Source organism: Tasmannia lanceolata, unplaced genomic scaffold, assembly GCF_043159265.1.
Source record: "Tasmannia lanceolata isolate RefF3 unplaced genomic scaffold, GAP_Taslan_0.1 ptg000005l, whole genome shotgun sequence".
NCBI classification, from domain to species: Eukaryota; Viridiplantae; Streptophyta; class Magnoliopsida; order Canellales; family Winteraceae; genus Tasmannia; species Tasmannia lanceolata.
Genome location: NW_027518682.1, coordinates 21854517 through 21874136, shown reverse-complemented (window position 1 = coordinate 21874136; position 19620 = coordinate 21854517). Strand labels below are relative to the sequence as shown.

Genomic DNA, 19620 nt, shown 5'->3' with positions numbered 1-19620 from the left:
ATTTGTCTTTGTGTTACATAAATCTGTCTTAAATATTGCGCATAAATCTATTGTTGTAGTATAGTGGTGAGTATTCCCGCCTGTGATGCACATAATCTATTCACACCTTGTTGTCCCCTGTTGTGCACAAATAAGTCCATATTTTAACCCATTTGCTTGGTACAAATAAGTTCACATTTCGGCCCCACTGTTGGCATGAATCTGCTTATATTTCACTCTCACAATTTTTACATTTGAATCTGCACAAGTTAATGCCCTGTTATGTATTAAAATTTGTACAAATTGAAAATATCATTTAATGTGTTTCTATAATCTGTTAGAAATTTCATACTTCTCTTTCATACTAAGCTTTGAGTTAGGGTTAGAAGACGGTAATAAATGGATTGTTCAGGTGACATTATCTCAAAGCTTATTATACTCATTCTTTTTTATTTAAATAAATTGTTAATAGGAAGAAGGAGATCAGATGACTACTCTATTCGATATTATCGACATGAGTACTGTCTGATCTCAAGGCGGGATTAGAAATATTATCATGTGTATATGATATCAGATGATTACTTTGGCATCATCTGATTTCCTTGGAGTCCCCGTATTGGGGTTTGTGGTTGGTTTTGAAGTGTTTGATATTGTTTTTACTTTATTAGGCTATCCAGCGGCTGGTCTGGACTAATTAATGTTATTTATCATTTTATGATTGCTATTAGATTGTATATTCTTCTTTGCTTAGCATTTGATTTATTCTTAGAATAAAATTTGCGATTATCTGGTATCCTTTTCTTCTCTTTTTGATAGACTAACACAGTCTTATAGATTTATGTTAAAATTCTTTAGATATTAGAATTCCCTCTCGTTGCAAGGGCGATGAAGGCGCTAGCCTAAGCCCATCCTTAGGGGACTCGCTCGGTCCAAGTAGCATTCCCTTCTTTGCTTAAAAGACTTGTCCAAGTCTTTATGGTGTGTATCCCCTAGAAATTAGAAATCCATTCATTGCAAGGGCAATGAAAGAGTTCTCTAGAGCCCTCTCAGGGAGACAGGCTATGTCTCATGCAGAGAAAGTTGTATCTTTTAGAGACAAGCTTTGTCTCATTAGTGAGTCTATCCTTAGGAGACATGCCATGTCTCATCAGCACCTCTCTTGGAGCTCATCTTTTTATTTAGGAGTCTCACCCAATCTCATTTTTCTTTCTAAACCTCATCTTTGTGCGTCTTTTGGTTTTGGGAGAACACCTTGCTCGGCTTGGCAACATACCCCTTACTCTTATGGGTATTGGGTTGCACATTTGTTGCACCCTAGGGCTAGGTAGCTGTCCGGCCTGGCTGGGTGTTTTTACCTTTGCCAAATATGCACAAGGTCTCTTTTTCCTTGTTAACATTTTTCTCTATCCTACCTATGTGTCTAATAGACTTACCCAGTCTCATTCTTTTACTAAACCTCCTCTTTGTGCATCATTTGGTTTTGGGAGAACATCCTACTCGGCTTGGCAACATACCCCTTACCCTTATGGGTATTGGGTTGCACATTTGTTGCACCTTAGGGCTAGGTAGCTGTCCGGCCCGGCTGGGTGTTTTACCTTTGCTAAATATGCGCAAGGTCTCTTTTTCCTTGTTACTTGTGAGCTTCATCTTAGCTTGATAGTCTCACTAGCACTTTTCTTTATCTCATTTTCTTTTAGGAGACAGGCTTTGTCTCATTAGCACCTCCTTCTTAGAATCCTATTTTCAGAGTCAGTCCTTAGCCTAGGAGTCTGTCCTTAGCTAGAGAGTCTGTCTTTCTTTCAGGATTCAGTCCTATCATCATAGGGGTTAGGATTTTATCCAACCTCTCATCAAATCTTGTGTTTTTCTATCCGCTCTTGTAAGGTATAGGATGCTGTCCAACCCTTGCAGAGTTGTTATTCTGTTCATTCCCCCCCACAAAGCATAGGATGCTGTCCAACCTTTGCGGGATTTCAGGAGTCTGTCCTCCCCTTATGATGATAGGATTTGTCCCCCTTTAAGTCAAAAACACTTAAAAACATCAAAAACATCTGAAAAACCAAAAATCTCAAAAATCTTGAGTCATAGGAGAGTAGCTAGGAAAATCTATTCCGAACTACGTTGGCTTGATCCCTTTCAACAGGGTACGTAGTGCAGCTTGGGATCCACATCCCAAGTCCAGCCAAACCTTTAAAAATAAACATTTCAAACTTTTCAAAAATACAAAAATACTTCAAAACCTTTTCAAAAAGATCTTCCCCTAGAGTTAGGAGTCTGTCTTAGCTGTTTGGGGTGTTTTAGAGTTAGGAGTCTGTCCTGATTTGTATTGATATGGTGTGTCCTGTCGCGTGAGTGTCCCTAGAGTTAGGAGGCCTCAAGTTGATCGGTTAGACACTTAGTCGAACCGATGGCTAGACTAGGAAGCATATAGCCAGCCCACGGTTTTCTTTAAGATGCATAGCCTAGTTACACATAGGATGTAGGGCCCACCTGCATTAGCTTAAGGCTAATCAACTTACATTAGTTAGGTCATATAGAGAGTCCTGAAAATTACAATTCACTTGAATTTAAGCAATCATACAAAAAAGCTTTAAAAATCAGTTGAGTCTAATGGATCGAGTCTAGGATAGCGGTTCTAGATGGTTAGGCATAGTAGTTTGGAATAGGGCATCGAACTACGTTGACTCCGATTCTTCCCGAGGCCGGGATACGCAGAGCAACTGGGATGGACGGCCATCTTGGTCCGAGTCAGGTCGCATTAGAGTTAGGACTCGTTTTGTCCAGTCAGGTATAGAGTTGATTTGTGTTGTATGTTTTTGCTGTGTCTTCTTACTTTCATGTACAGATCCTATACATTTAGCTGTGACATGCATGTGTTTGCACACCAGAACTTAGACACCCATTAGGCATGTCACTTATAACCTAGTTTTGCTTAGGTGACACATTTTTCATTTATTTTGTGTGTATGTTTAATTTTCATCTCTGAGACATGCATGATTAGGTAGACGTCTTCTCAGAGATATATGTTCTCATTTCATATGACTTTCGCTCAAAACTCTTCAAAATCAATAATAAATGGCATAAGAGACCAGGTGCTTGCACTTGGGCGGATGAGGTGCTCTTCAGACCTTCCGAATTCGTAACCAGGCACGAACCCTCTTTTTATAATCTCTGGTTATCCGTTGCAACAGAGCATAGTATGGGATCCAAGGCCCATTTGCCTTTTTCCTTGGATGGCGACTCTTCTTTATTTAAGGTACGCCTCGAATCTGGGCTAGTCCCCGAATCGAGAGGTATCTCACCTTATATCGCCACTCATACTATGAGAGGCACACTTCTTTCGAGAGTTCCTTGGTAGAGCTCTCTATTCACGTGGATGATCCATAGAGACTGTTAGCACGTGGGGGCACGTCCCTCACCGCTCCCTCTCTCGGATCGGGGTCCACAGCAACTGAGGGATACAAGAGTCAAAGATTCTTCAAAAGAGCAACTGAGAGATACAAGAGTCAAAGACTCTTCAAAAAGAGCAACTGAGGGATACAAGAGTCAAAGACTCTTCAAAAGAGATGGAAACACGAGTCAAAGACTCCACTGACAACAACACAAGGATAAATGAGTCAAAGACTTCTAAAAGAAAAGGAAACATGAGTCAAAGACTCCACTAACACCAACTAAAGATAAATGAGTCAAAGACTCTCTAAAAGAAAAGGAAACACGAATTTGAACATTTGGCAGAGGTAAAACACCCAGCCGGGCCGGACAGCTACCTAGCCCTAGGGTGCAACAAATGTGCAACCCAATACCCATAAGGGTAGGGGTATGCTGCCAAGCCGAGTAGGGTGTTCTCCCAAAACCAAACGACGCACAGAGAGGAGGACTAACGAGAGAATGAGACCGAGCGGGTCTCCCAAACACACACAAAGATGGGCTCCAAGTAACATTATCATTGCCCTTGCAAGGGGGAAGCGAGGCTAAGACAACTAATTGAGAGGGTTCTACAAATAAGGCCAAGCAGGCCTTCCAAAGGCTAACTACTTACAAAGCCAAGACAGATGACTCCCTAATAACATCAATAAAGATCAAATGAGTCAAAGACTCCCCCGATAACATCACCACACAAACGAAATGATTTAAAGGCTCTCTAAATGAGGCAAGGCATGCCTCCTATGGGTACACCATTTATCAAAATCAAAGCAACCTCCCCGAGGTTAAGCTAAAAAAGAGGCTTGCCTCCAAAGGAGGATTGCCTAACGAGACAAAGTATATCTCTAAGCGCAGGGGTCTAATATCTAAAGAAATTTAACAGAAAACTATAAGACTGTGTTAGTCTATCCAAAGAGAGAAGAAAAGGCTACCAGATAATCGCGAATTCCATTCCAATCTTATAAAAATAAATCAAGTGTTAAGCAAAGAAGAATTTTCAATTAAAAAATACACAACCTATAGCAATCATAAAATGATAAACAACATAAATTAGTCCAGACCAGCCGCTGGATAGCCTAATAAAGCAAAAAAAAACAATATCAAACACTTCTATGCCCAACCATAAACACCACCCCAATATGGGGATGAAATCAGATGATGCTAAAGTAATCATCTGATATCATAATACACATGATAATATTTCTAATCCCGCCTTGAAATCAGACAGTACCCATGTCGATAATATCGAATAGAGTAGTCATATGATCTCCTTCTTTCCTAAAAACAATTTATTTAAATAAAATTTAAACAAATATTGATAAGCTTCAAAATAATCTCACCTGAACAGTCCATTCATTATTGTCTTCAGAACCTAACTCAATGCTTAAGATAAGAAGAGTATTAGAAATATCAAAAGATTATGATAATTCCAATTAGTAAAAATTTCAGTGCATACAGGGGACATCAACTTGTGCAGATCCAAGTGCGAAGCGGTGAGCCACAAAACATAAAGACGGGCTCCAAGTAACCTTGTCATTGCCCAGAGAAGGGTTCTTTTTTTTTTTTTAAAAAAAATGGTTAAAAGAAATCCAAAAGGTTGGGTAGGCCTACTAAACAAAAGAGGGGAACGCTACTTGGACTGAGCAAGTCCCCTAAGGATGGGCTTGGGCTATCGCCTTCATCGCCCTTTCAAGAGAAAGGGCCATCTAAGATTTAAGGGTACCTGAAAGGAGAAGAAGAGAGGAGAGGGTACTACCACAACCAGGTAAGTCCCTTTAATGATGGGCTTGGGCTAACGCCTTCATCGCCCTAGCAATGATGAAAGGCATAGGCAATTAACAGACCAAGTTGGTCTTCAACTAGCAAAGGTATAAGCTGGGATACAACCTTTCAAATGGAACTATAGCCTCACACTACTAAATGGACCTTAAAAATCACAAACTTACATCCATAAATCCAACAGTGAATATCTAGAGGAAATTACCACAAGTCACAAAAGCTTTACCATAGAATTCAAACAAGGAACTAATCATTTATTGCTAGCTGAGCATCACGATGAACACATACCCAAATTTTTAGAAGTATTCCCTAAATCAAGATGACCAAATTCCACCTTCTTTTCTTCAAGCTTTTCTCATACTCTGATTAGAGCAAATCACCGATCCTCCTTTCTAACCTCCGATATATATATTTTCTTTCGATCGGCTTTAAAGTAAGTGGGAAATCGATGTACAGCAATGAGCAATGGATCAAGAATTTAGAGATTAGAGCAGGGGTAAGTCTGAGGTTTCTATTGAGAACAATGACCGATCTAAGATTCGTTCAAAAGAAGCTTGGACTTAGGGTTTAGAGATAGGATGGAGGTGGAGATGGGGTTGTGTAGCTGAGATAGAAGTGATGGTGGTGGGATTGGTCGGTGGGTTGCAGAGAATGGGAGCTTCGGATTTTGAGGGGGGTATGATGGAAGGGATAAGATAATGGGTCTAGGTGTCTGGGTGATGGGAGGATGAAATGGGGTTGGGGCGAATCTGATAGAGGAGGGTTTCAATTGGATGAAGAACGTGGTGGTATGGAGGTGAGAGTGGAGGTGGCTGAGGGTGGAGGAGATGGGGTCGTGAAAAAATGAAATGGGTTCAGGGGATGGGGTTAATGGAGGAGGGACGGCCGGATTCCGTCGGTGATTGACCGGAAAGAAAAAAAAGAAAAAATATGGGTGGAGGAAGATGAAGATGGAGGTAGTGGTAGAAGGTGGTTTAATGGAGGTGGGGGAAGAGATGGTGGTCGGATTCTATGGCCGTTGCCGGAATTAATGGGGGAGGGTTTAGGATCGAAAAGGGAAGAGGGTTTGGGTTTAATGGAGGGAAAGAAATGGGTATTGGGGTTTTGGATTTTGCTTGGAAGAGGAGAAAAAATAAAGGAGAAGGTCTTGGGAGGTGGAGGGGGTGGTGGTTCCGATGGCTTTGCCGGATTCCGGCAAGTCCACCGGAGAAGATGGGTGGTTGCTCGGTTGGTGGAGATGGATTTGGGTGCTGCAGGTGGTGGTGGTGGAGGAGATGGGGTTGTGGAAAAATGAAAATGGGTTCAGGGGATAGGGATGATGGCGGCTGCAATCGTCGGATCTCCGGCAGAATCGCTGGAGAAGAGGACCAAAATCCTTCATCGCCTCTCCCTCTCTGTAATATGGGCGAAAAATCCGAGAACCTCCCCCTTTCTCTTTCTCTTTGTAAAAAGAAAAAATGAGATCCGGCGGTGGTGGAGATGGGAGTTCTTCCCTCTCTATTTCCTCCTCTTGTGCGGCTCTCCAAAACGAGCTCCTCCCCTCCAAAATAAGAAAAGTCTCCTCCCCCTCTAAGCCCTAGTTTTGTTGGTTTATATAGGGAGGTGATTTTTCGCCTTCGCTTTCCCCTGGGACAACCCCCTATGCAGTTAATTAACCCCCCCTGCATTTCTTTAATTAAGCTCGAATTAAACCCAAGACATGGGTTGGGGTGCGACTTGGGTCGATTCATAGGTTCGGGTCTCGAAAATTATTTAATTTTGGGAAATTAGGGTCTGGTCAAAATGGGGTGTCTACACCAGTTAAGTGTTTAGCAAACCCGTATGGGTGTGGCTCTTTGGCTTAAAGTCATGGGTATGCTCCCCAATGATGCGAGTTCAAATCCCCCGGGCTTACCCGATGTGCATGGTTTACGGGTGATTGTGCGCATCCATAGGGAATAGTCTCGCCCTAAAAATTAGGGTGGGGATACCTTATGTCATTACAAAAAATTATTAAAGGTGTCCTTAAAAATGATATGGGGAGGTAATTTGGGCCTTCACAGGGCCTATTGTGTTACGGTCCTAAGTGGGGGGGCTGCCTAGGTATGGGACTGGGTGGGACCCAGCCTGGTATGTGACTGGTTTAAAGGGCCTTGCCTAACATGTTCCATCACTCTAGAGCTTTTAGCGTATCGGTAAGGTACATAATATTTGGTATCAGAGCAACCACCACGTCCTGTGTTCGAGTCACAGAAGGGGCGACCTGTGGAGAGGACTACCTGGAAAGGGCTACCTGAAAAAAGGGCCAGAGTGAAAGCAATCACAGAGTAGGCCGCTAAGGACGGCGGATTTGGAAGCGTGGTGGTATATTACGGTCCTAAGTGAGGGCCCGCCTAGGTATGGGACTGGGTGGGACCCAGCCTAGTATGGGACAGGTTTAAAGGGCCTTGCCTAATGCGTTCCATCAGCTCTGGAGCTTTTGGCGTATCAGTAATGTACCTAACATATTGGGGTAGCGTATGCGTAGGAAGCAAAAGTTCGAGCAGTCCACCAAGGTATAAAGTTATTGGAGCAGAATCAAATCGCTTCCTTGGTAGTTGAAGGAGACTCCCTAAATGTTTTACAATGGCTAAAAGGAGAGCAAAAACACCCTTGGAGATTTAATAGGTTTTCTGAGTTGTTTGATTGGATTGGTTCATCGCCTATAGTGTTTCAACATGTTTTCAATATTTTAGACGTTTTGTAACGCTGTAGTAGTCTCGTGAGGGACGGAGTATCCAAAGATTTTCTTGAATTATTTGAAGCCATAACCCCTTGATTTATTCTTTTTGAGGGAGCTAGCGACTTTCGTTTTATTCAAATTCTGTACTTTGACCATCTCGGTCTCCTTTTCTTTAATAAACTTTCAGGTATCATTCAACAGAAAAGTATTTAGCAAGGTGAGGAGTGCCATTATAAAGACAAGGGACTGCAGATATCATTCCCAAAATTTGTTTATTTTATCCGAGGTTTTAAATTTCTTTCGGTTTTAGTCCTCACCGAAATTTCGAGAAATTTTGAGAAATTTCAGGAATTTCTTTTGGTTTTAAAGTACTCAGCCGAAATTTCAAAATTTTGGACGAAATCTATTGAAATCAATTTAGGGCAGTGATAAATCAACTCCCCATGCGTCTCTCTCCTCTTTCTCTCTCTAACCCAGAGGAGAGAGAAAGACACAGGGAGTCTATTTAAGATATATGGCAGTCGATTTATCACTCCCCATATATTTTATCCCGTACAAAATTTCTACGAAATTACCGATAATATTAAATAATGATTAAAAACCAGATTTTTTTGTGATATCCCTTAAATTTTGGCCCGAAATTTCGTGGAAAACAAAATTTCGGTAACGTTTCGACTTCTCCCAATTTAGATTTCGGTCGAAATTTAAAACCATGATTTTATCATTTATTTAGAAAAGGAAATAAGATTTAAAATGGAAAATGATAAACTATGCATAAAATCACTTTAGCTAGATAATTGATAAAAGGCAATTTTGGGTTCTAAATGAGGCATATGTGGGCAAGTATGTGAAATCAAGACCGTTGATCATCACGATGCAACAGTTGATCGACACAAAAATCAACGATTCAGCTTTTCTTGGAGGAATACTAAAGGATGCTCTTAATGGCATTTGGTCAGACTTATGGTTGCTATTTGGATAACGATAGAGTGTTTTTTAGGAGGAGCCTAATCAGCCTATAATGATGGTAAAGATAACTTTCCTCATTGTTTCTTGTTGGCCGTAGTTAAAACGGAACCCCGTAATAAGACATTCAAAACCCAAACGAGTCTATCCATATTGGAGCAAAAACTGTTCTATAAATAGCAGATAGTTACGTCAATCTGTTGAAGATAACCCTTGTCATTTGCCTATAAAACGCAACTTGACCTTGGGATTTTTATGAGTATTATTGTCAATCAAGACAAAGTGATGAAGATGGTGGCTCCTCTCAAAGCTTTGTTTCTTTCCTTACTTTTCTCTTTCATTTGTATTTCTCTGTGTTCGGCCACTGATGTGTCTTATGACGGGAGGGCGATTATTATCAATGGAGAAAGAAGAGTTCTGTTGTCGGGTTCAATTCATTACCCGCGTAGCACTGCAGAGGTGAAATACTTTTATGGTGTTTTGATCTGTTTTTTTTTTAAACCTGAAATTTATGTAGGGACCCGAGGCGGTACCTTAAAATTTTATTAATAAGATTGCAGGAGGAGGACATAAAACCTTGCCTCTAATCCCTTAAAATACAAGAAGATAATAATAAAAAACAAGAGAGAGATAACCCCTTTACAAGAAAAAGCACAAAATTGTTTGCTGCTTGGTCGCATCTAACAGCTCCTCTACATTCCTTAGAGTGACTAACCCAGTTCTAAAAGAGTGCATTAATTATTGGCACAATGCTCCGTTTTGAGATAGCCATTTTTCTTAAAAAAACGAAAATAACTTTAGATTTTCTGTTTTTTTTTTTTTTGATGGGTAATTTGGGGTTAGGCGGACCCCAACCAGATATATTGATAGAAAAGAGTGATACAATTAAGCTGCAAAATACATGCCCAAACCCGGGCTAACTAAGAAGAGATAACAAACACACTCACATAAACAACGATCGAGGTCACAGATGGCACAAAAGCATAAGCATCAAACAAAAAGAGGGCGCGGGTCTCTTCTTTTTTTTTTGTTTTTGACTTTTTGCCAAGCTTCACCATCGGGTTCTGAACTATGGTTTCTAGCAGCTCCCAAGGAGGAGGAAGGGTGATCCTTTGGATCTCCCAAGCCGGGGAGCTCTCCATTGAGAATGTTAAGAGCCTCAAAGCTGTTTCTATGAGAATTAACAATAGGCACCCCTCTAGCAGAGGAATGGGCTTCAGAGAGAAGGGAGGCTACTGGAATTTCAACAAGTTCAGAGTCTATAGAGCTGGGCTTAGAGGGAATGATCTCTTTAGACAAGATAGGAACTATTGATTTTTGAACTGGTCTCCACACATTTCTTGGTTGCTCGGCCGGCTTCTGAGGGAGAGGGGAACAATTCTCAGAGAGGTGGCTGAAATCTTTACAGTGAGTGCAGAATTTTGGTTTCCAATCATATATTATATTCTGCAGAATACTGGCAGAAGAGGTGCGAAGGGTTATAGCTTCGGGAAGAGGATCACCGGCCTTGACTTGGATGCACATTCGGGCATAATTCAAACGGGTTGCTTCAGCAGTATGAGTATCCATATAGAGAGGTTTGCCTATCATGCTCGCAATCCTGCTGAGGCAATGAGAACTCCAGAATTTTAGATGTAATCCAGGAAGGCGGATCCAAATCGGGATTTCTGGAAGGCTTTTCTTCTCCATGGAAGAATCTGGATCCCATCTCTGAAGAAGTAAAGGACGACCACCAAAATTATGAGATGTGTCTTCAAGAACTCTAGTACAATCCTCAGAAGATGAGAATTTGAATAGAAAAAAGCCATTTTCTAAAGTATAGAGCTGAAGGGATCCTTGAAGATGCCACTTGCGGCTGAGAGTTTCTCTAAGAGAGATGAAATATGGTCTCTTTCCAATGAAATAACCCACCAGACAGTTCACCCACTTGTTCTCCGAATCCACTGTTTCTTCATCCTTGAAGAGCAGCTCTAAGCTATCTATCTCTTCAGACTTGGGGGGGATAAGATTAAGCTTGGTGGGTACAGGAGGGGGTTGCTGAAATAGAGATTTCCAAGGGATGGAGGGATTCCCATCTCCTTGCTTATCCTTCAGGGAATTGATGGATCTGATACAAGCTGGCTGAAGGCCCAAGGGAGAGATTTGGTCTCTAAGAGGAGAACTGCTCAAGCTGGCATTGGATACAGGGACATTTGCACATGTATTTTTTAGAGTTGAAAGGCAAGAATGATCTATGGGGCTGAGAGAAGCTTTCTCATAAAGACAAGGCACAACAGTGTTTCCTTTATTTCCGTCTGGGCTGATTGGGATAGGACAGGCCCGCTCTAAAGATGGTGGGCAGGAAGGAATTTTTTCCTTGGGAGACGAGGACACAGGAGTAACCAATTGAAAAGAAGCAGAAACATCAGGTGAGAATTCATACCTACTCAAATCCAACGCGTTTTTACTGCCAAGGGCAGCAACATTGGGACCAACATTTCTGCTTGCTGATAGGTCCATTGGATCCCTGACCTGCATCTCTCCCAATGCACTTGAATTGATCAAAGCATTTAATGAAAGGGAGGAGTCCTTTTCAAAGGGAATGACAGACTCGGATTCAGCATGGCCTTTTTCAGAGAGAACTGACAGTGAAGGGACAGCTGAAACCAGAGCAGGTTTGACCAAGGAAGTTTTGGCCAAAACCAGGCCATGGTATGCAGAAACCGGGGAAGAGGTGGTTTCTAAGTGCAGGGAAGCGGTGTTGGATATCCTCCTTTGGATTTCACCCCCATTACCAGCGAGATCTTGCACAGGAGAGGGATCAGATGGTTCTATGTCCTGAGAGCTTAGAATATCGAGATCATCTTCAGAAGCCGCTAGAGCGGAAGATAATAGGCTTTCTTCCTCATCAATCTGATTTTGAAGAGAAACCTTTGATTTCTTCCAATTTCTCTTCTTCTTTTTTGAGTGCGAGCTGCTTTCATTTAAGGGAGATCGAGCATGGGAAGGAGGACGATCCTGAGAGAATAAGATTTCTTTTTCAATCTCCTTTAAGAGCTTCATCTTCTCATGCACCGAAGGATTGAGATTATCAAACTCTCCCTTAACAATGGAAGACCTGACCCTTTGAAGATAACTGGAAGGGCTGGGGGCGGAATCAATTTTGAGTTTGATCAGCTGAATGTAGGAGAGGCACTCGGTCTCTGAATCATTGGGACCTTCATCAGAAAAAGAGGCCATGGGAATCCAAGAATCAGAGCGTAGGAACACGAAAAAGGTAGAGCACAAAACCGATCAGAGCAGAACTGGGCGGCCGGAAATTGGAAAAATTGATCCGGCTGTCCAGATCGCAGATTAAGGTGGGAAGATTGGCGAGATCTCTCAAAGACGCGAGCATGGTGTCTGAGCAAAGACGCGATTAATCGCCCGGCTGATTGGGAGTCCGTAACCTACTATTGGAGAAAGGATCAATAGATGCAAGGTTTGGGCTTCTTCTTCCCCCTTCTTAGGCGTTTCTGAAGGTTAGATCATCCTGGATAGATAGTGGATGGTTTCATTCAGGGAGTGGCACAATGGGTTAGACTCTGTTTTAGTTTAGATTTTCTGTTTGCCAATACCGAATTAGCATTCATCTGACCTTTGTTTCTTATGATGGGAAATCTTTTCTAGTTTTGTTTGACATTTTTTCTAATTAAAAAAAAAAGTCTATATTCGAAACAAACAAAAGAATAAAGCATTCACATAAAAGAGGCCATGAACAAATAGAGGGTGGATAGGCAAAAATCCCCCCATCAATGGGAACAAAAATAAACAAACCCAAGGGGCTGAAAAGGTAAAAACAACAGTTTATGTTTCACCCCAAATCGTAAAAAAAATTGGTGGGTTTTTTTTATCTTCTTTTCATAAAAGTGGTGGGTACAAAACAGAGAAATTGAATAGTTTAAGTCTCATTTTATTCTTCTTTTCAAAGAAGTGGTGGGTTTTTGTCCCTTCTTGTTGATGGCTCCATATTCTCAAGCAGTAACTTACATCAAATTCTCCTTCTACCATTATTAGGAAATATAAAAGGATGAACACAATTTCAACACTTTTTGGGACTTTTAGTATACATCCCAATGCTCTTTTCCTATTTTGATTAATTTTATAATTGGACATGAGATTTAACTTTATTTTTTATTCCTTTCTAGAAAAGGGATAAGAATGAGCTACATTTCTTCCAAACTTGTTGGTTCAAGGAAATATTTCGTTTTATCTTTCTGTGTTCTGTGTATATTCTTGCATGTGTTCTTACTGGTTTCTTCTTGGTTTTCAGATGTGGCCTGATCTGGTACAGAAAGCAAAGGAAGGAGGTCTCGATGCAATTGAGACATACGTCTTTTGGGATATCCACGAGCCCCGTCGTCGCGAGGTTTTAATCTCTTTCCAAAAAAATTTATTTTCAACTAAATAAATAAATTATTGGTACTGATATTATTACTGCACTTCTCTTCATTTTTGCAGTATAACTTTGAGGAGAATCATGATCTCATTAGATTTATAAAGACAGTACAACAAGCAGGGTTGTATGTCATTCTTAGGATTGGACCTTATGTTTGTGCAGAATGGAATTATGGGTAATTTTGAAATTATTCAATTAACTAATAAAATGACGTCTCTAAGGATTTTTTATCATTAATTCATTTATATATGCACACTTTTCATTCAGGGGATTTCCTGTATGGCTGCACCAAATTCCTGGGATTCAAATTAGGACTGATAATCAAATATACAAGGTTTTATATCTATTTCTCGTACTCTTTTTTTACTAGTGATGTTATTGTCGTGGTAAACTATTTCTACAAATTATTTATGAGTTTTTTTTATATGCAGGATGAGATGCAAAATTTCACTACTCTTATAGTGAACATGGTTAGGCAAGAGAAACTCTTAGCACCACAAGGAGGGCCAATCATCCTCACCCAGGTCCATTTAATTACTATTTTTGTATAATTGAATCAAAATTATTTTACATTTCACACTCACTCACACAGACTTGTACTTAGTTAAAGTAGCATGAATTTTAATTTTTCTGTAACAGATCGAAAATGAATACGGAAACGTCCAATGGGCTTATGGAGAAGCAGGGAAAAGATACATGCAATGGTGTGCAAATATGGCAGTAGCCCTCGACGTTGGTGTCCCATGGATTATGTGCCAACAAAATGATGCTCCACAACCATTGGTACAATTATTTTTCTTTTCCTTTGGATAACAAGTATAAAATGTGGTTCTAATTTTTAGAACAATGTCATTAGTCTTGTAGTCTTTATGCATTTTTCGGCTTGTTTCAGATCAACACATGCAACGGATTTTACTGTGATTCGTTTAAGCCAAACAATCCCAACAGCCCAAAGATGTGGACTGAAAATTGGACCGGCTGGTAGGATTTTGCTTTTTCTTTCTCATTTACTTCAGTATTATATGTAAAATTTTACTCTTAGATTTCTCATTTTGCTCTGTTTCTTTTGACGTAAAAATTCCTACATAAAATGGGCGTAAATTTTGTTTTATGCCCATTTTCCTCTGAAAGAAACAGAGTCAAATGGGGTGTTAGAAATGTAATCTTCTGTCCTATTTGGAAATTTTTACCCATAGACTTCCCATTTATAGAAATGTAATTTAGATTTTTGAAATGAGAATTACTTTCAGGTTCAACAAATGGGGTCAAAAAAATCCGCATAGACCAGCTGAAGATGTAGCTTATGCAGTTGCACGCTTCTTCCAAGAAGGTGGTACTTTGCAAAACTACTACATGGTTAGTCCTCTCTCTCTCTCTCTCTCTCTCTCTCTCTCTCTCTCTCTCTCTCTCTCTCTCTCTCTCTCTCTCTCTCTCTCTCTCTCCATGGATGCATACATAGATACGTAAATGCATGCATAGATCATGTATCTAATCTCAAGGGAATGGATGACTAAGTGGGGACATGTATACACGCATTTACTTCCATGAAAAATCTTTAAGTAGGACCCAATATAGACATATGTATATACATTTTAGTCTAAGCACATGCTTGCATATGAATGCCTGTGCATGCATTGGATTTTTTATATGTAAGTTCTCTGGAAATTAATGTATTTTGCATGATTACAGTACCATGGTGGTACCAACTTTGGTCGCACATCAGGAGGTCCCTACGTCACAACGTCTTACGATTATGATGCTCCCCTCGATGAATATGGTAATTACTAATTCAATCTTTAATTAAAAAGTACAAAGCCAGCAAAAATACAGTGTAGTGCTTATTTTACACAGTTGATAGCATCCAAGTATCAAATGGCCTGGCGTTGATTGTTAAACCAATCTCTGTTCCAAATTTTCATTAGATTTAATAATGAAAAATGCCTGGATTTTTATGTTTTACTGTTTTGTATACTTAATGTGTCTTCAGTAGAAATATGGTTTATTTAAGGCTTTTGTTCTCCTTCACAATCAGAACTTTTATACTTAATCAATTCAGATTTTAAGATAGCAAATACATCCTCCCTTTCAATTATTTTATACCATTTATTCCCAAAATGACTTCTTGCACTCTACTTTTACCTTGAATTAATTTGTGAAATGCAATTTTAAGTATTTATAGTTATACCATGAAATACCTAGTAGATAGCAAAATTGCCACCCTATTTAGACCTTTCTTTTGATACTTTCTTTATGTGCATGAAAATAGTTTCCTCTCCCATAATTATAATGAAATTCACACATTTCGATTTCTTAGGAAATTTGAGGCAACCCAAGTGGGGTCATTTGAAGCAACTACATGCTGCCCTTAAGTCAATGGAGAAGGTTCTCACCCACGGAGACGTGACCACCACCGATTTCGGCAGCGGAACGAAGGTCAGCCGCAGGATCAATTCTTTCTAATCTTTTTTTTTTTTTTTTTTCTCTAATGGCCGACTTAAACGAGATCAAATTGCTTTCAGGCAACAATCTACACCGCTGATGGAACTTCTGGGTGCTTTTTGAGTAACACCAACAATTGGAATGATGCCAATGTCACCTTCCAAGGCAACGAGTACTTTGTACCTGCATGGTCTGTTAGCATTCTTCCTGATTGCAAGCAGGAAGTCTACAACACTGCAAAGGTAAGCTACTCTTTTTAATGTCATTTTGGTTATAATTGAAGTACTTCTGGTATTGGAGAATACTATGAGAAACTCTTAATCGGGGAAGACCATGAGAAGCTTGAATTGAGCCTTCGTACATGATCCAAATTCTACATGACACAAAGCTGAAATCTTTCATAGTATTTTTAGCCATTTGATCATAGAATATGAATAAATATGTCTGGACTAAAACATTAACTTTTAACAACAAAAAATATTCTAGAATTCTTGGGCCATGCATGCTAGGGTGGGTGTAAAATAATGGGCCCCAACCCTTCAACACATGAGGTGTAAAATGGTGGGCCCAACCCTATGCACGAGCTTGGGTGGAGACCGCGGGGCTCAGCCCATAAAAGCATGAAGTAAAATTGTGGGCCTCACCCGATGCATGGGTTTCATTGGAGTTGGGACTCACCCTATCAACATTTTACACCCAAGAATGGGACACCATCTCCACCCAAATCATGCATAGGGTGGGGCATAAAAAATTTCCATGGAAAGAAAACGAATGGCAAAGGAATTCAAAGAAGCATGTTATGTATAATTTATAGATGTCTATACGACTATACCTGTGTAGAAACATGCTTCCCACAATTTTCTTTTAAATTTTTAAAAAAATCAACTTAATTTTATTCTTTTATTTATGAAAATTTGAGATATTTCTTCTTGTTATTATTATTACAATTTTGTTGATATTGTTATTATTATATACTTCTACAGGTTAGCACTCAGACTTCTATAATGGCGATGATACCGAACAAGGCCGAAGATGAACCGGCCCAATTGAATTGGGCATGGAGGGGAGAGAAAATCAAGGACACCCTCAATGGTAAAGGCTCCTATGCTGCACAGCAACTTCTAGATCAAATCAAGGTGACCGGAGATAGTTCTGACTACTTGTGGTACATGACTAAGTAAGTTTTGTATTTCACTTAACTACTTTTTTTTTTAATGAATCCCCTGAAATATAAAATTTAACATTTATAAATTAGTTTTCAATTTTTTTTTGTTTTTTATTTTTTATTTTCTTTTATATCCTTTGCTATTGCAGCGTAAAAATCAACAAGAATAGTGCTGTCTGGGGTAAGCAGATGACCCTACGTGTGAATACAACGGGCCACGCTCTTCGGGCGTTCGTCAATGGAAAGCATGTTGGTAAGTATAATAGCATATCTTTTTAATTTTCTTTTTTCTCTCAAAACAAGTAGCATTTGTATTTTTAGGCCTTGTTTATTGGATAGCAGGACATTCCTCGGAAAGTTTGAAAAAGAAAAATATTTCTAAATTTCTTACATTTTTACATACAAAAAAAGATTGACCTGAGGAGCCAGTATCACCAAATTTATATAATTTTGCCACAAACCTACCAAATATGCAAACCTTTAAGCTGTTTTGTTTATTTATTGAAACAGCATCACAACACGGTTACAGCTTCTTGCTTGAGGTGCCAGTCACGTTAAAACGCCAGACGAACCAAATAACTTTACTCAGTGCCACAGTCGGCTTAGGGGTTAGTATACTATTTGCTTACATGGTTATTTTGTTCATCAATTAACATAGTAAAATGCTAAAAGGAAAGTGGCTTCTACTTTCCTTCCTAAAAGACACTTATTATGCCCTACTTGTGCGTGGTTCAAAATTTTCGTGTGCTAATATTTTATCCATGATCAAAGCTTGAACATGAATAGATGTTGCAAGTTTGTCAGTGGATAAAATAACTTCTGTTCTTAGACAAAAGGAAAAATCCAACTTGAATTCCAAAAAGAAAAATCCAAAAAACTCAAATCTCTTTATATTTCCTTAATTGTTTGGTATAATGTTCTTCAGATAATTAAAGTTACTGGGTTTTTAATATTTTTGGGTGGGCAGAATTATGGTGCCTTTTTTGACTTACAAACTGCCGGAATAGTGGGCGGTCCGGTTCAACTGATCGGGGAAGGAAATACTACCATGGACTTATCATCAAACAAGTGGTCATACAAGGTGAAATAAAAAACTAAAAGCATGTTATTTCCACTATAATTGGCTGTTTTACATATGTTTTTCTTGGTTCTTCCCCGGAATCTGTCCCTCTATCCCACATTGCCTCTTTATTTTTATTGTGACGCGCAACACGCAGATTGGGTTGAATGGAGAGCAGCAACAACTATACTCTGAAAACTCCCGCCATGTCTTCAAATGGAGTACAGATGAACTTCGTATCAATAGGATGATGACATGGTACAAGGTAATCACTCATTATATATGTATTTATGTAATGTACGTGCTTTTATATATGAATCCGAACCCGAACCTGAACTCAACCCGACCCAACCCGAGTTTTTTTCGGGTTGAACCCGACCCGAGTTGCACCTCTTAGCATTTGGGCTAGACCACTTGTTCTGTCTAACCATTACATGTGTTGATATAAAGGCCATGAAGTTAATTTAAATTGCTTGTTTCAGACAACTTTTAAGGCACCTCTTGGTGAAGAGGCAGTGGTAGTGGACTTGCAAGGGATGGGAAAGGGCCAGGCTTGGGTTAATGGACAAAGTCTCGGAAGATATTGGACCAACTTCACTGCCCCTGACGATTGGTGTGGCAAATGCGATTACCGAGGACAATACGATGAGAGAAAATGTCTCACTGGCTGCGGCCAGCCTTCTCAGAGATGGTAAACCTCTCTATATCCTTCTTCATTCTTTCTATCTTTGAAAAGAAAAAGGAAATGATATATTTCCCCCTTTTTCTTACTCAAGTGAAACAACTTTTAACTTATTATTTTTTATGTCATTGGGCTGGTATTTCTATATCCATGTTAAATAGTCAAATACATCCTTCTAAAACTAACATGAAAATTGCTTACAAATGGGTTTTAAGAGAATTAAGCTAATTTATATGAATTTGAAATTGATCTTTCTTACTTTTTTCATGCCTCACCAATGCCTTCATCTATTGTATTATAAAGAAAATCAAGATATGAAAGGATTCCTTTTTTTTTTCTTAAAACTAATTAAGTCCTAACTCCTAACCCCTTATGTGAAATTCTATTAGGTACCATGTGCCCCGATCATTCCTCAGGTCGGGCATTAACACTTTGATCCTGTTCGAAGAAGTCGGCGGCAATCCGACACAAGTGACTTTCCAGACAGTCACTGTTGGGACCGCATGTGCGAACGTTTACGAAGGGAGCGCACTAGAACTATCTTGTCAGGGCGGCAGAACCATCTCACAGATTCAATTTGCTAGCTATGGGAACCCTCAAGGCACATGCGGGTCATTCCAAAAAGGCACGTGCGAGGCCAACACCGCCTTCTCGGCCGTGCAGAAGGTAATTTATACACCCACGCTCGCACGCTTCTCCTTAATTTTCTCATTTAAAATCATATCATTGTATGTAAAATGGGGTTGCACTCTTTAAAATGTCATTAAGCTCATATTTTCTAATAAAATATAGTTAATTTTTTTTATATTTTTTTGACAGGCGTGCGTAGGGAAAACAAGTTGTTCGATCAATGTATCAGAAGACGTGCTCGGGTCAAGCGGATGTGGCAATATAACGAAGAGGCTGGCAGTGCAGGCTACTTGTTAAAGAGAGGATTGTTTTTTTTTTTCCTATGTATTTGAAATTTCCTTTTTAATTACTCTCTTTAATAAAAGATTTATTTTTCTTT

The 19620-nt window shown here is 39.6% G+C and overlaps 1 protein-coding gene across 1 annotated transcript; it reads left to right on the top strand.

Moving 5' to 3' along the window:
• The first annotated feature begins 8942 nt into the window (after positions 1-8942).
• On the top strand, positions 8943-19620 carry LOC143876846 (beta-galactosidase 15-like). The gene is made up of 19 exons (XM_077378534.1): positions 8943-9307; positions 13140-13235; positions 13328-13440; positions 13533-13599; positions 13697-13789; positions 13905-14048; positions 14158-14246; positions 14516-14621; positions 14955-15042; positions 15580-15698; positions 15785-15946; positions 16688-16881; positions 17019-17122; positions 17380-17477; positions 17837-17950; positions 18087-18194; positions 18412-18620; positions 19001-19277; positions 19431-19620. Exons 1-19 carry the CDS (start codon positions 9104-9106, stop codon positions 19536-19538), a joined length of 2493 nt encoding a protein of 830 aa, XP_077234649.1. The 5' UTR covers positions 8943-9103; the 3' UTR covers positions 19539-19620.